Genomic DNA, 13,583 nt, shown 5'->3' with positions numbered 1-13,583 from the left:
CAAATGAATACCTTAATTAAAAAATCATAATGATAATCAACAAATTATATTCAATTAATATACCGTGTCCCAATTGACGCTGGACTCAGGACTCTCTCGAGCACTACAATCTGTCAACAACTTACGGATATAAGTCTGATTCTTCTCCTCGATTAATGGTGTCAGCTCAGTGAGGACTTCAATCTGACATATTGACATTTCATCGAATTATTGACCACGAATCGAGATTTCGAAAATGACATACAATAGAAAACGCAAATGTATAATACGTACCTCAGGATCGTCGAGGATAGCCGATAATTTTGCAAAGGACTTGTCTTGTGCTCACCAGCGGTGCATCCGAGGGATGTATGTATCCCCTCTCTTCACATACGGACCAGTCAGGATGGTGACAGTCTCGTAGACCCATATCTGCAACAATTACGATTATTATATGTACAATTTAATAAAAAAAATAGATAACTCATTATGTTAAACATTTACCTGCAAAGCTAACGACATGCCATATACATTATATTTACGCTCTGGCCTATCTCCCCTAAGCATCGAATGCCCCCTCCTACAGATGCGTAAAGTATCGATAAAGCATCTCTGCCCCCATGGATAGCTGTTGAACACATCGATGTTATCAACAACTTGCGAATGAAAAACATCAATCAACGTCTTCCTGTGATGACACCTCAGTACGCTCTCGAGTATAAACACCATCCCCAACTTCAACTTGTCGGATATCTGGTCGCATCCCCTGAATGCATCTCCTAATTGCGCCAGTGTCATTGTCGTGTGCCCATTAAAATAATCATTTAGCAGCCTCTTGTCTGTCGGAATAATAGCCCTTGCTGCCTCTTCGCCTGTACATCTCAATCCAGTGATGAGGGCAAACTCGAAAATGGAAATGTAGCAACCTTGCCCCCCAAGATCAAAGTGGAGGGCATCTCCGTCAACTGGCTTAAGCAGTCGACATAGTAATGAATCGATCCACTGTCCATAAAACTGTACAGAGCGCAGCAAATATAGGGGCCATAGGCAGGATCGACGTAATATCTCTGCGTGCTCCTCGTCCAATGAATCCAACACTGCTGTGAAACTGACAAAGTTACAATTCGACGTAACTTTTCCAGGAACAAGTCTCAAGGCGGCGTTCAAATGGTAATCCACCTTACAAAATTTCAAATATTAGAATATTTGAAACATAATGTCACAAAATTCAATTAACCGAATTGTAAATAATATATGCATGAAATAACAAATAATAAACAAAATGAATTAAAAATTAGATAACAAATTATAATAAGCGAAAAACTAATTTTTGTAAAATTATTTATTTCATAGTTTATTTTAATACTTGTTAGAAAATTATTTCAATTCTTTATTTAATTAATTTTGATTATTTATATTTAATTACTTATTTAAATGAATTATTTTGAATATTTATATTTCTTAGTTATTTAAATTGTTTATTTTATTTAAATGTTCATTATTTATTTCAATTGTTAATTTAAATTACTTATTTAAATTGTTTATTTGTTTATTTAACATTTATTTTAATTATTAATTGAATCCTTAAGTTTAATTATTTATTATGATTTTTTATTTAATTATTTTCATTAAAATTATTTATTGAACATTTAAACGTAAATATGTAATTATTTGTTATTTTTCTTTAGTTGTTTATTCAATATTTATTTTAATTATTAATGGAATATTTAATTATTTATTTTAAATGTTAGATATTTATTTCAATTGTTTATCTACATTTTAATTACTTACTTTGATTATTTTTATTTGTTTATTATTTAAAATATAATTATTGTTTCATTGAAATTGTTTATTTTATATTTAATTATTAATTTTGATTATTTATATTTAATTACTTATTTAAATAAATTATTTTGAATATTTATATTTCTTAGTTAATTAAATTATTTATTTTTATTTAAATGTTCATTATTTATTGGGGTTGAGAGTGATTTGTTAGGGGCAATATTGGGTTTTCATTGTTTTTAAGGTTTTTAGAGATTTTGCAATTTTTTTTTAAACAGTAGTCAACGGCCATTTTGGAAAAATTGCTCTTTTTGGTGACTATCTGCCACCATTTCCTCGTCTCACTCTTCTCTCTTTAAACACGCACAATCGCAATCGAATTGGGGGCACTATGCATATAGAGTCGATGACGATGACGACGCCCAGCACCTGTCTTCTCTCTCCCTTAATCTCTCTTCTCTCAACAGTAGCAGTCCGCCCTTGGAAGATAATCTTCGTGACAGTGGTGTTACCCTCGAAGTTGAATCGCCCGAGCGGTGGCTTCAACATTGGAAGAGAATCATCCCAAGTAGCCCGTAGAAAAAGCGTACTGCCTACACTTTTTGGAAGAGTGGTAACCGGTGGTGGTGGGTAACCTGTCTCGCTATGTAAACGCTACTTCCTTTTAGCGATTCAAATTGATACACACGAATTTTCAGTTCACAAATTGAGAAAGAAGGATTTGGAACCCGCTTATAGACCCGAGTCTGTATGGTATAGGCGACAATTGTGGTTTTTTTTGGTGGTATGGTGCAGACAGCGATGGTGGTTTGATTTTTGTGGGTGTCTATTTTTTTGAGTTTTGAGTGGATCTGGAGATTAGGGTAGGTTCGAATGGTGTTTTGTGTGGTGGTAGTGATGGTGTGTTGTGTGTTGGTGATTTTTGTGGTCGTGGATCTGGTAGTTGGGGTGGGTTTTATTGAATTTGGTGGTGGTTTTGGCTGGTTTTTGTTGATTATGCAGGTAGAGATACTGGCGTGATGGTGGACCCGACAGTGGTTTTATTGGTGGCGAACAACGATGGTGATGGTGGTGGGTTATGGTGTTGGGAAGTGTGGTCGTAAGTGGCGATAGCAGTGTTGGTGGCCATGAACCAATTATTTGATTATATGAAACAAAGTTTTAAATTGTGACCTTAAAATTTGATAACATGCTATTGAAATATAATTTGTCACAAACAAATGTGAAAATCTGTGACCGATAATAAAACTGACCTGTAATTTTTTTTAATTTGTAACTTATGAAATAAATTGTGACCTGTAAAATTTTTTATTTGTGATTTCAAAATAATGTGTGACCTACAAATTTTTTGATTTGTGACCTCAAAATAAACTGTGACCAATTAATTTGACAATATGAGATCAGTAAAAAAGTTATGACCTACAATTATATATTTGTGACGTTATTAAATTTAATTAATTTATTAGCTAATACCTGAATTTTACATATTGAAACTTGACACCCAAAAATTAAATTTATCGTACTTAATCCTTAACTTTTGAATTTTTTCCTTTGGCAGCTGAAAATTAAATTTGTCATACTTAACTCCTAGCTTTGGAATTTTTCCCTGAAAGTTTTTTCGGATTTTTACGAGTTTGGTCCAATTATTCGGCCGAATCGGAGTCGGACCTGGGGCCCAAGTTGTCTAACAGTCACATGCGGGCGCTAAATGCACGCACTCGATTTTTCGAGGCAATTTTTTCCCGCCATTTTTTCTAAAGCAAAAAAACCCAGTTTACTCTTTTATACTCTCCTCGAAACCTAAACCGACAAACCCTAATTTCTAGATTGGCAATGGAAGAAGAAATAAAGGCTGAATTCACGAGAAGTGGGTACATTCTCGATGACGAGGAAGAAATTTGCAAGCAATGTGAGATATTTGTTGTTTCTCAGCTTTTCGGTTCGAAAATATCCCAAATTTATTTCAACTGTTTCTCATATAATCCTTTTCTTTTTCAGGTCTGACTTTTTGTATACAGTACAAGCTCAGCCCTTCGGATCTCGTCTCCAGCTGGGATGTTTACTCTCTAAACAGGTCGGAGTTTAATTTCATTTTTTTAGACAAAGAATCACTGATCTTTCCTTTAATATTTTTGTTATTATTTATCGTAGAAATGAAGCAAATTAATGAAATTTCATTTATTTTTAAATTTGTTCTCGTAGTGGTAGTTATATGCAATTTATTTGGGTCAAACACTTTTCCGTTGTCAAAAGTCGGTTGCTGTAAGATAACATTTTCTAATAAGTGGATGTGTTTGTTTGTGTTAGGAAAGTTCAAAAAACTTAATGGTAAAATTTAGTAAGAAAGAGTTTTTTTGACGGTCAAGGGTTTTCTGCAGCATGGAAATATGATATTTACACCAAGAAAGGGTTTGGTTACTTATTTGTGATACAAACATGATATTATTTATTTTATAATTTCTTGTATTCAGGATTTGAAGTTTGTTTCGCGTTTATGATGTTATTCTTGTAACAGGGGCTTAGAACTTATGGTGCAAACTGCACATATGGGTGCATTCTTACAGCAACTCCAGAACGAACAGCGGGACAAAGTTATAGCAAGAGAGTCTAGCTTGCATATGTACTCCAATGATGTCGCCATGTGAGTGCTTCATATGTACTCCAATTGCTGAAGTCCATTTATAGTACAAATGTTTAACATCAACAAATCAGCCCAGTGTATTGGACTCCAGCAATTTGCTTCTATCATAAATTGTCTGTGGTGCTGAATGTATAGCATTTTTCTTATAGCGTCTCTTGAAAAATTGGTCTCTCTCTTTCCTATTACTAGTGTTTTTTTAGCTTATGATACCTTATATTGGGATAGCTGAGATGGGAAATGCACCTCTTTACCCCCGGTAAACAATTAACACAAACATCTCTTTCCTCCAGTCTCTTGTGAGTGCTTCTGTTGCAGTAGTTATAAATAAGAATTTCATGAAATGTGTGCAGTAACTCCACTTGGAACACATGTTGAGCCACTTGATCTGAAATTTTAAGCTGTTAGAGAGTAACAAGTATAGCATTTACGTCCTGTCTCCAAAACACTCCTTCATGTTTTGAATTTAGGAACTTTGTATGTTCTAATATCATATTGAGCCACTTAATCTAAAAACTTGAGTTGTTAGAGAGGAGTGCAAGTACTCTGTGTCCAACATGTGTTGGATGCTCCTCGAACACTTTATTATGGTTATTTTTCTTTCTTTATAAAATACATTATATTTTTTCAACTCATAGTTATTATTAAATAACAAATCGGTGCTCATATTTAATAGAGTTCAATAAGAAAAATTAATAACAAATATAATACTAAATTTATATTATATAAATGAAGAATTTTAAAGAATTTAATCAATGCGTCGTGTTGGTTCTTTTTTGAAAAATTGTGTGTTGGTGTATCTGATACGTGTCCGTATTAGTGCATCATAGTACAAGTATATCATTTAAATATTGTCTTCAACAATGTGATTGCTAGTGATATCAATCTTCACTTCTCTATCTAAAATCTTACTTTTTGAGTTGCATTAATCCCATATATTATACAATGTCAGTCAAGAAATTTATAATTATACACAGGTTACTGAATGATGAAGATGAGGACGTAAAAGACGGCATTCTTGATACACCCACTGATAAATCTGCTAGGGCAACTGAGGAGCTGTTTGATTCGGCACAAAAAATGAGGGGGAGCTTATTTGCCTCTGGGAAGCATCTAGAATCAGTGACTCCTTTTGGGCAAAGAAAGAACAAGTTTGTGGTGCAATCCACACTTAATGAGCATCCGAATATACAGACCATTAAAGAAGAACATGATCATGCAAATTCCGAGGATGATATTATAAAGAGAGTTCAACCCAACAAACGCTGTTCCTTGCTAATTAATAAATCTCATCCCAAGCCCGGTTGTAGATTCATGTATGACAGAATTGAAGACAAGGTATTGGTGGTTTTTATTTACCAGAGTGCTTACAATTTTTACTTCATAATTGATGCTCTTATTTTATATATTTATTTTTTCTGATTTAGTTCAATTTCCTGGAAAACTGCATAAATAATCATGCAACGACATTTGTCTCTTCTGGGCGATATGAGGAAATAATGGACCCTTCCATTGCCTCTCAGGTAATTCCACTCCAACCTCTGCATGTGGGTATGTGACAAAGAGAGAGGGAGTGAGAGGGTCGGTTATGCAATTGTTAATGCAAAACTTTAGGGAATGATATAGGTAAAATTAAAGGGAACGTCTCTTGCAGTTATCAGTCTCATCTCCTGGTTGCTCCGTAATTTCATAAATGTTAAGTTTCCTTCAATTCCACGTGCTCTGTTCTTTCAGAAAAGTGTTTTTTCCGTTGGCATGATCTGTTGTGAGGAAGAAGGTCGCTTGAAGGAAAAGCCTATTTTGTTGCAAAGCAGGTAAATGACTACTGCTCTTAATATTGTTCGTTTGAAGATTCTTTCCAAATTTTTCTTGTTAGTTGAAAAGAGTTACAACTAAAAAGCAAGCGTAGGTATGTCGATGCTCAAACAATCTTAAGCCAGTTTATTATTATGATGTAAGGTGCATAGATGACAAAGGCTGCAGAGCTGGAATAAATGTGTCCAGTCTTATAATATTTGAATGGTTGCGGACTGAGATTTTTGGTAGTTAAAAGTTGTGTTCATGTGTGTGTGTGTGTGTGTATTGGAGGAATTTGGAAGTATATTTATCAGGCATAGTAGTCAGGGGCACTTGGCTCTGTAAAGTGCTACCTTTACATTTTGGTTAAGTGAGGAAAGGCTTGGATGTGTGTAAATAGATCTATAAAACTGTCATTTATCCATGGTAACATGTGAAAGTTTCCATTTTTGCTGTCAACATTTAGCTATCAATCCCACTGGATTATTTTGTTTACCATTTCGGCAGTAATGTCCGCAGTAGTTTATTCCTGTACCTGTCAGTCAATTATTATGGTTGATTATGTTTCAAATGATAAAATATTTATGACAATATGACATTGTTTATCATTCTGGAGGGCAGCGAGTGCATCTTGACTTCAAATTATGATTGATGCTAAAGGGACAACCAATACTTTCCGCTTGATACTATTAGACATGATGAAATGTTTTTGACAGTGTTGAGCATTCTGGAGGACAACGTGTGCGTCTCGACTTGCAGAAATTAAACCAGTTTTCCATTTTCCCAGGCCAGGTTTGGTTATTTTTTTGTTGGACAGATTTCATCTTCACCGATGTGTTAAATTATTATCTAGGATGGAGAATAACCTTGATACAGCATATATCTATATGTATAGGTGGTGGGTATTGAAGGGCATAATCCCAGTGGACACTGTCTAATTGCATCAAAAATTGTTGACTGTGTCCCCTTATCAGTTTCTTTGAATGATAATCTCCCTCCGGGAAAGAAACAAGCCATGGATAAGGATCTTCATTCAATAGTTCCCTCTCAGGAATCTAGAGAGCTCTCATTGGTATGTAAACTTGCATTCCATATTAGAAAATGAAATACAATCAGCACGTTTGATTTACATTTTCCCAGGGAATCTAACTCTGTTTCAAATATGATTAGCACGGATATGTCATGGTTTTGTACGTAAGATGCTCCCTGTATAGCTTCTTTTCTGATTTTTCTGAAGGACGCTGCTGTGATCTTCCTCATGATCTTGTACTTTTGCCCTTTTATCTTTGATTATGGTTGACATAATTAGACTAGATACACAAGTCACTGGAACTTTCAGGAACGGCAATAGTTTCCGTAATTGTAATATAACAAGCGCTTTCCAGGAGTGTGGAATTATTTTTTGTTTTATATAATGAAATATACTGCTGTTATTTTACCAACATGAAGGATATTTCTACGAAAGAGGGTTGAATAAATATTTAAAATTTAATACAAATGTGAAAAATTACTCTAGAGATGCATGGCCTTTCAACCTAAAAATTTTTGTGTTATTAAATTACTATATCTACTGTCATTATTTCTTGTGAATTCTGGATCTATTATTTTGTACATAAAGTAATGAGCCTTTTTCGTGAAATTGAATCTTTGGACAGATTGTTGCTGCAGGTCCTTTTACCACAACAGATAACCTATTGTTTGAGCCTCTATCAGAGCTTCTAGCCTATGCACAACGAAAGCAGCCTCAATTGCTTGTACTGGTAGGAACTCCATGTCCTCATGTCAAGAACTTATACGGTCAGCATCTGTGTTGATAAAGGATGAAGAGGAAGACAAATAATTTAATTTCAATGTTTCATGAAATCTTTGACAGTTAGGGCCATTTATTGATTCTGACCATCCCGAGATTAAGAAAGGATCTGTGCATCTAACTTTTGATGAAATGTTTCACCTTCAAATCCTAGGGAAGGTATACAAGTTAAAAAAATTATATGTTTGTAACAACATTGATTTATTTATTTCCTTATCCTCTCTCTCGCTCTCACTTGTTTATGTAGCTTCAAGATTACGTTGAATATATGGGTTCCACAGCACGCGTGATTCTCATGCCATCAGTCCGGGATGCTAATCATGACTTTGTTTTTCCTCAGGTGACTTCCATTTTCTGTCACACCTTCATATGCTGAATTTTTAATTGGCCTTTGAGATAGTACATCAGCCATAACATTGACATCTTCCTCTGTTTTACTTTGGCAGCCTGCTTTCGATATTCAACCAATAGATTTCAATTATCAGGTGAGGAAGAAACTGCAAAATCTTAGGAATATATTTTTATTTATTTTCTTTTGGGAGGTGGGGACGGAGTACATTTTCTGTTAAAAAAATAACATTACTGATGCTAAATGTTGATTACTCTCAGATACATAGTGTCTCTAATCCAGGAATTTTCTCTGCAAATGAGGTACGTATGATAATCTTCATTCCCTATGAGGGAAGTTTGTTTACAATATACTTGTGTGTATTTGCACTTTTCTGAATTTTGATAAAGTAAAATTTTCAACAATAGTTATATTCTGCTGGCAAGATAGCATTTTATCAACGGGAAGTTTTCTAAATTCATCGTTTTTGCTTACAGGTTAAAGTAGCTTGCTGCACTGTGGATATACTAAAACAACTTAGTGCAGAGGAAATCTCTCGAAATCCACGAGGGGGGTCCAAGCAACGAATGACTAATCTTGCAAATCACATCTTGAAACAACGCAGGCAAGTTTTAATAATCAATAGAACTATTTTGCTTGATTTCAAAGGTTAAAATGATTAAGAGGTTTCTACGTCAACATTGAGTTCTCATTTATGTTCGATTCTGCACCTCTGGGACAGCTTCTATCCTCTATATCCACCGGCAGAAGAAGTTCCTTTGGATTTTTCTCTTGCATGGGAAGCTCTTCACATTTCATCAGTTCCAGACATACTCATTTTACCTTCAGATTTGGCTCACTTCGTGAAGGTTAAGTATTCTGGTTTCAAACTCTAGTTCTATGATAAAATACAGATATGAAACCACCCTAATGTAACAGTGACAAAATTATCATGTTTTCCTCGTTCGCAGATACTCTCCATTGAGGGCGAAAGTGAAGAACCCGTAAAGTGCATTTGTGTTAATCCAGGGAAACTGGCTAGAGGTGAAGGCGGCGGCTTTTTTGTAGAGATTAACTACAAAGAAAATCCTGACTTGGCTAGTGCTTCAGTAATCCGGATATAGGCTGTGTTTTATCCAGACAGATGAATTTTCCCATTACAATGATCTATGTAATTTAAGGATCCAAGATACAGTTATAGAAATTTATTGAGATCCACAAAACAAGTATACACTGATTTAAACTTTTAGATAACGTGGTTGATTTACTCATTCAACCAATTTGTTCATGAAATATTGGCGAGATGGGATATGCTACAAGTATGATATAATGTCACTTGGGCATTATACGCACCAGGGCGTAAGCTTTGATATACATGTAAAATAATTCAGTATATTTGTATGAACTGCATCTAGAGTTTTCAGTTGGATAATTTTTCTGTAACAGTCAATTTTGCAAATTATAGCATTCTGCTATTGGGAATATTCACGTACTAGACATCATTTTTAATTAGGAACCATATGAAAAGGAAGCCATACAAAAAGTTCTTGCAACCTTTGGAAGAACTCAACAATTGTTGAAAATCATACGGAAGGCTCACCTATATTCACTATATTACATAACTATCTTGACCCAAAACTTGATGCTGCATACAAACAAGTGAAGTCGAATGTGCATGTCACTCGTTCAGAGAAGGAAGTCTAGTTTGGCAGTAACTACGTGGAGTTTTTTAAAGCGAGTCTCCCACATCACCATACCCCATCAATCGTGAATACCTACAAGAACAATGAAAAGTTAGAGAAGAAAGAAATTCCAAGCAAGAGAGACTAATGGTTAAAAGACCTATTCACCAACTTCTTCTGTTTGGCCATATATTCCCGAATTAAAAATTGAATATAGTCATCGTTCTCACAAGATTTACAAAATCCGAAATAACATTCTAGTACAAGTTAGTATATTTGTCTTACTAAATGAGACAAACAACTCTTAAAAAAACTGATATTGAAATTCCTAGTTGCATCTTCATTGGAAAAATCTTTGTTAAGCCAATGACTCCTGCTTTTGCAGCACTATAGTTCTTGGACAGCGACCTAGAGTAATACATAAGGTATGTGTTGGGTACATAATATTATACCATAATGAAAATGTACGGTGGATAAGATTTTAGCTCTTTTTCTTCTTTAATAAATGCTGATTGTTATCTAATCCATGTCACCAGACATGTTAAAAGTGTGAGATTGTAGTAGCTTTTTCTTTTTATTATCGTTATTTTGGCAGCTGCCTGCAGAAAATGAAAATCCCAAATTAACTACACGATTTCTCCGTATCTGCTCATTAGGAGCTTTGAGTAATTGACCTGTGTACATTGGAACACCCCAATAAGATTTAGATCAACAACTTCCTTCCATTGAGATGTCTTCATTCTCATCAATAACCGTCCCTAGTAATACCTGAAACCGTTGCAAATCCTTAAGAAGACTGGATCAACAAATAGACGTGGCAATAAACGTGAATTAAAATTTTATTACCTGCATTGTTAATCAAATGTCTACTGCTCACCATGCATTCGCTTCCTGTAGATGTCTCAGTGTCATATCAAACCAATAGAACGAGTATACTGCATAGACTAAAATGCAACAATGCATTTGCTCACAGTTTTAATAATCGGATCTATGTCTGCTTCTTTTGAAACATCTCCACCAAAATTAAGATACCGTCCCCCACATGCCTCAGTCTGCAATAAAAGGTATAGTATAAAATCACCAGTCGATTTCCTTCTTTTACATTTAACGGAGAAAAAATGGTTCTCAGTAAGTAAAATCTGTATGGTTAAATGCAGATACAATCATTGCATCAATGTGTTTTTCTTTTTTTTCCTTTCGACTTTAGTTTTGTACCAAGTGATATTAATGGATGGCTGGCTCGAATTTGGTGCCTGTCAAAAGGAAACTTAAGCGTTCAAAGACGACAACTACCAAACATAATAGCTGGATACATCAGAATCTCTAACATGTTAACCAGTAATATTTACATAGTAAAGCTTAAAAAAATGCTCAAGCAAAGAGATTGATACATTATAAGTGGCATTATTTATCTCCCGGAAAACTTCTTATGCCTCCTTTGACGACCTTGCATAGTTAACCAGAACCTAAAATAGAGAATCCATTATCAACTTTTGCAAAATGGAAAGTAAAACATAGGTTCTGAGCCTTGCAGCATAAACAACTCATATTCATAGACCAAGCACCTTATGAAATATTTCAGAAAGAAGTCTTATAACACAAAATATATCAGTATAAAACCATCGACTTTTAATAGGCGCCATTCGAACTTAGCCCCCGTTTGGCCCCCATTCTTGCCAAAATTTAATGGTGGGAATAATGTTTTTTTGAATAATGAGTGGTTGAAAAAAAAAAATGAAATTTTTTTGATTTGCGTGTAATATTATTTTATGGAAGATTGTGTGGTTGAAAGAGAGAGAGAGAGAGAGAGAGAGAGAGAGGAGAATGAGAATAGGGGCAAACGTGGGCTAATACTAAAGTGTTATTATCGTCATCACAACAAAGAAATTGAAATACCATTCTTGGCAAAGCCTAAAGAAAGTAAAAGTACTTCTTGGGAAAGTAAGTAAAGACTACTTTTGAGCAAGCTAATATGTTTGAAAATAAGTTACTAAACTTGAAATTAAGCCCTGCTATACTATCAAAATAATTGCTTTTTCTTTACTTCTAAGTAAGAAAGAGTAACAGAAATAAAAAACTTTTGGAAACAAAATTTACTCAAAGTAATTTTGATTCAGTTTTAAGCTTAGCCAAACACACTCCCAAAAAACTTCAACATATGCTCATCAAAATTAACATTCCTCAAACACCCGAAAACTAAAGTTAAATTTTTCCAAATTTTCCAATAACTCGCAGAATTATCCTCGTAATTACATGAAATAATTACAGACATTCACATACACGTACAAAAAAAAATGTTGGATTGCAATTTTTTAAAAACCGATGAAGAAAAGGATTTAAGGAATCTGCATTGCAAGTTCAAAGAATGTGGGAGCTCCCGATGATAGTTGCCGGAAATGGGCGATCTTGCAATACGACTGGTAGCCGTGCTGAACCTTTTTTGCATTAAAATGGGAAAACGAGAAGAAATTACAATTTTTGGTGAAGGGAAAAAAAAAAAAAAAAAAAAACTCCAAGATAATGGTGTTTATGGGCTAAAATCGAAGTCTGTTAAACCAAAATACATTCTGGGCAAAAAGGGGCTCAAAACAGTTTTTCCTAATTACACTCTTTTTTAACATTTTATTAATCAAAAATATATTATTCTTAATCATGATTTTTTTTTAAAATATTGTTAACGTGCTTTAAAATGATAGTCAAATATTTATTATTTGTTTGGTTTGGATTAAAATCTGATTTTAATCTAAGTCAAAGTCAAACAATCAATATTAATCACATCTTTCACGAGTCTACAATTTTTCAACCACATATTTCAAAAACTTCTATCGCAATTTACTAAAAAATCTAATTTTAATCCCCATCAAACACCTTTCAAATCACATTTTGCTTTTTTTTTTTTATTTAAAAATACAATGGATAAATGTATCATTGTATTCTATGTTAAAAAAATTTTTGGAGAGAAATTATAATTATGAACAATTTATGCTAATTTGAGAGTAAGAATATGAAAAAAAAATTGATACAATGTATAAAGGTCATGAATATTCCATACAATTAAAATGTAGTTTAGTTATTAAAAATATTGTGAATATATTTTGCCTTACTTTATTGAATGGTTGGCTGAAGTTTAATTTGAAATAAATTCACTAATAAGTGTAAAGAAAAGTAAGCACTAAAATACAATAATTTTTATTTTGATAGATAGAAATAAAGTTAGATATCTTAGAAATATGACATTTTACTTGCAAATGAAAGGAAAAAAAAAAAAGTAAAAAGTTATAATGCAATTCAATGCCTCTGTTTGGAATTTATTTTATTTTCCTTAAATTTTACTTTTCGAAGTCAAACATTAATTTTTATCATATATTTCATAAATAATAAAGCTCCACTGAAGGGAGAGGGTTAAATTTTCAAATACTACCCACTTATTAATTATTTGTTTTTTGAAAAGTAAAATTTTAGCTTAAAAAGAAGAAGAAGAAGAAGAAAAAATCCAAACTTAGCAATTGTATTTTTCTCGTGTCATCTTTTCACCATTTTACTCTTTTGAAAATATCAATCAAT

At 33.6% G+C, this 13,583-nt stretch overlaps 2 protein-coding genes and 1 long non-coding RNA gene across 4 annotated transcripts; 1 reads left to right on the top strand and 2 right to left on the bottom strand.

Annotated features, from left to right (window-relative positions):
* Positions 1 to 324: 324 nt before the first annotated feature.
* LOC111404453 lies at positions 325 to 2,161 on the bottom strand. Its single transcript, XM_023033259.1, has 3 exons — positions 2,132 to 2,161; positions 484 to 1,158; positions 325 to 411 (listed from the first exon to the last, which is right to left on the bottom strand). The coding sequence occupies exons 1-3, from the start codon at positions 2,159 to 2,161 to the stop codon at positions 325 to 327; spliced, it is 792 nt and encodes a 263-aa protein (XP_022889027.1).
* A 1,261-nt stretch (positions 2,162 to 3,422) lies between these two features.
* LOC111403368 (DNA polymerase alpha subunit B) lies at positions 3,423 to 9,687 on the top strand. The gene is made up of 16 exons (XM_023031855.1): positions 3,423 to 3,673; positions 3,763 to 3,838; positions 4,280 to 4,405; positions 5,380 to 5,740; positions 5,830 to 5,925; positions 6,137 to 6,216; positions 6,916 to 6,991; positions 7,095 to 7,271; positions 7,855 to 7,959; positions 8,073 to 8,168; positions 8,257 to 8,349; positions 8,456 to 8,494; positions 8,619 to 8,660; positions 8,835 to 8,962; positions 9,080 to 9,206; positions 9,309 to 9,687. The coding sequence occupies exons 1-16, from the start codon at positions 3,598 to 3,600 to the stop codon at positions 9,459 to 9,461; spliced, it is 1,851 nt and encodes a 616-aa protein (XP_022887623.1). The 5' UTR covers positions 3,423 to 3,597; the 3' UTR covers positions 9,462 to 9,687.
* Positions 9,688 to 9,810: 123 nt separating this feature from the next.
* Positions 9,811 to 11,739, bottom strand: LOC111403369. 2 transcript variants are annotated; one of them, XR_002704446.1, is made up of 6 exons: positions 11,411 to 11,739; positions 11,235 to 11,272; positions 10,991 to 11,071; positions 10,866 to 10,910; positions 10,694 to 10,787; positions 9,869 to 10,112 (listed from the first exon to the last, which is right to left on the bottom strand). It is a non-coding gene; the product is annotated as an uncharacterized LOC111403369 (long non-coding RNA). The 2 variants fall into 2 exon arrangements; XR_002704445.1 differs by lacking the exon at positions 11,235 to 11,272 and having other exon boundaries at positions 9,811 to 10,112.
* Positions 11,740 to 13,583: the final 1,844 nt, after the last annotated feature.

The sequence above is a fragment of the Olea europaea genome, chromosome 11, assembly GCF_002742605.1.
Source record: "Olea europaea var. sylvestris chromosome 11, O_europaea_v1, whole genome shotgun sequence".
Taxonomy (NCBI): Eukaryota; Viridiplantae; Streptophyta; class Magnoliopsida; order Lamiales; family Oleaceae; genus Olea; species Olea europaea.
Note: the sequence above shows the minus strand (reverse complement) of the source record. Positions and strands in the feature narration are given on the sequence as shown.

What these genes read in the sequence shown, in the direction of transcription:
- LOC111403368 (XM_023031855.1), top strand. Translation starts at nt 3,598, where the DNA reads ATGGAAGAAGAAATAAAGGCTGAATTCACGAGAAGTGGGTACATTCTC. An exon ending in CCTATTTTGTTGCAAAGCAG is followed by an intron (nt 6,217 to 6,915) that starts GTAAATGACTAC and finishes TGTTTTTGACAG; the next exon opens with TGTTGAGCATTCTGGAGGAC. An exon ending in ACCTTCAAATCCTAGGGAAG is followed by an intron (nt 8,169 to 8,256) that starts GTATACAAGTTA and finishes TTGTTTATGTAG; the next exon opens with CTTCAAGATTACGTTGAATA.
- LOC111404453 (XM_023033259.1), bottom strand. Translation starts at nt 2,161, where the DNA reads ATGCATAGTGCCCCCAATTCGATTGCGATT. An exon ending in CCCCCAATTCGATTGCGATT is followed by an intron (nt 1,159 to 2,131) that starts GTGCGTGTTTAA and finishes AAATTTTGTAAG; the next exon opens with GTGGATTACCATTTGAACGC. An exon ending in GCATGTCGTTAGCTTTGCAG is followed by an intron (nt 412 to 483) that starts GTAAATGTTTAA and finishes TAATTGTTGCAG; the next exon opens with ATATGGGTCTACGAGACTGT.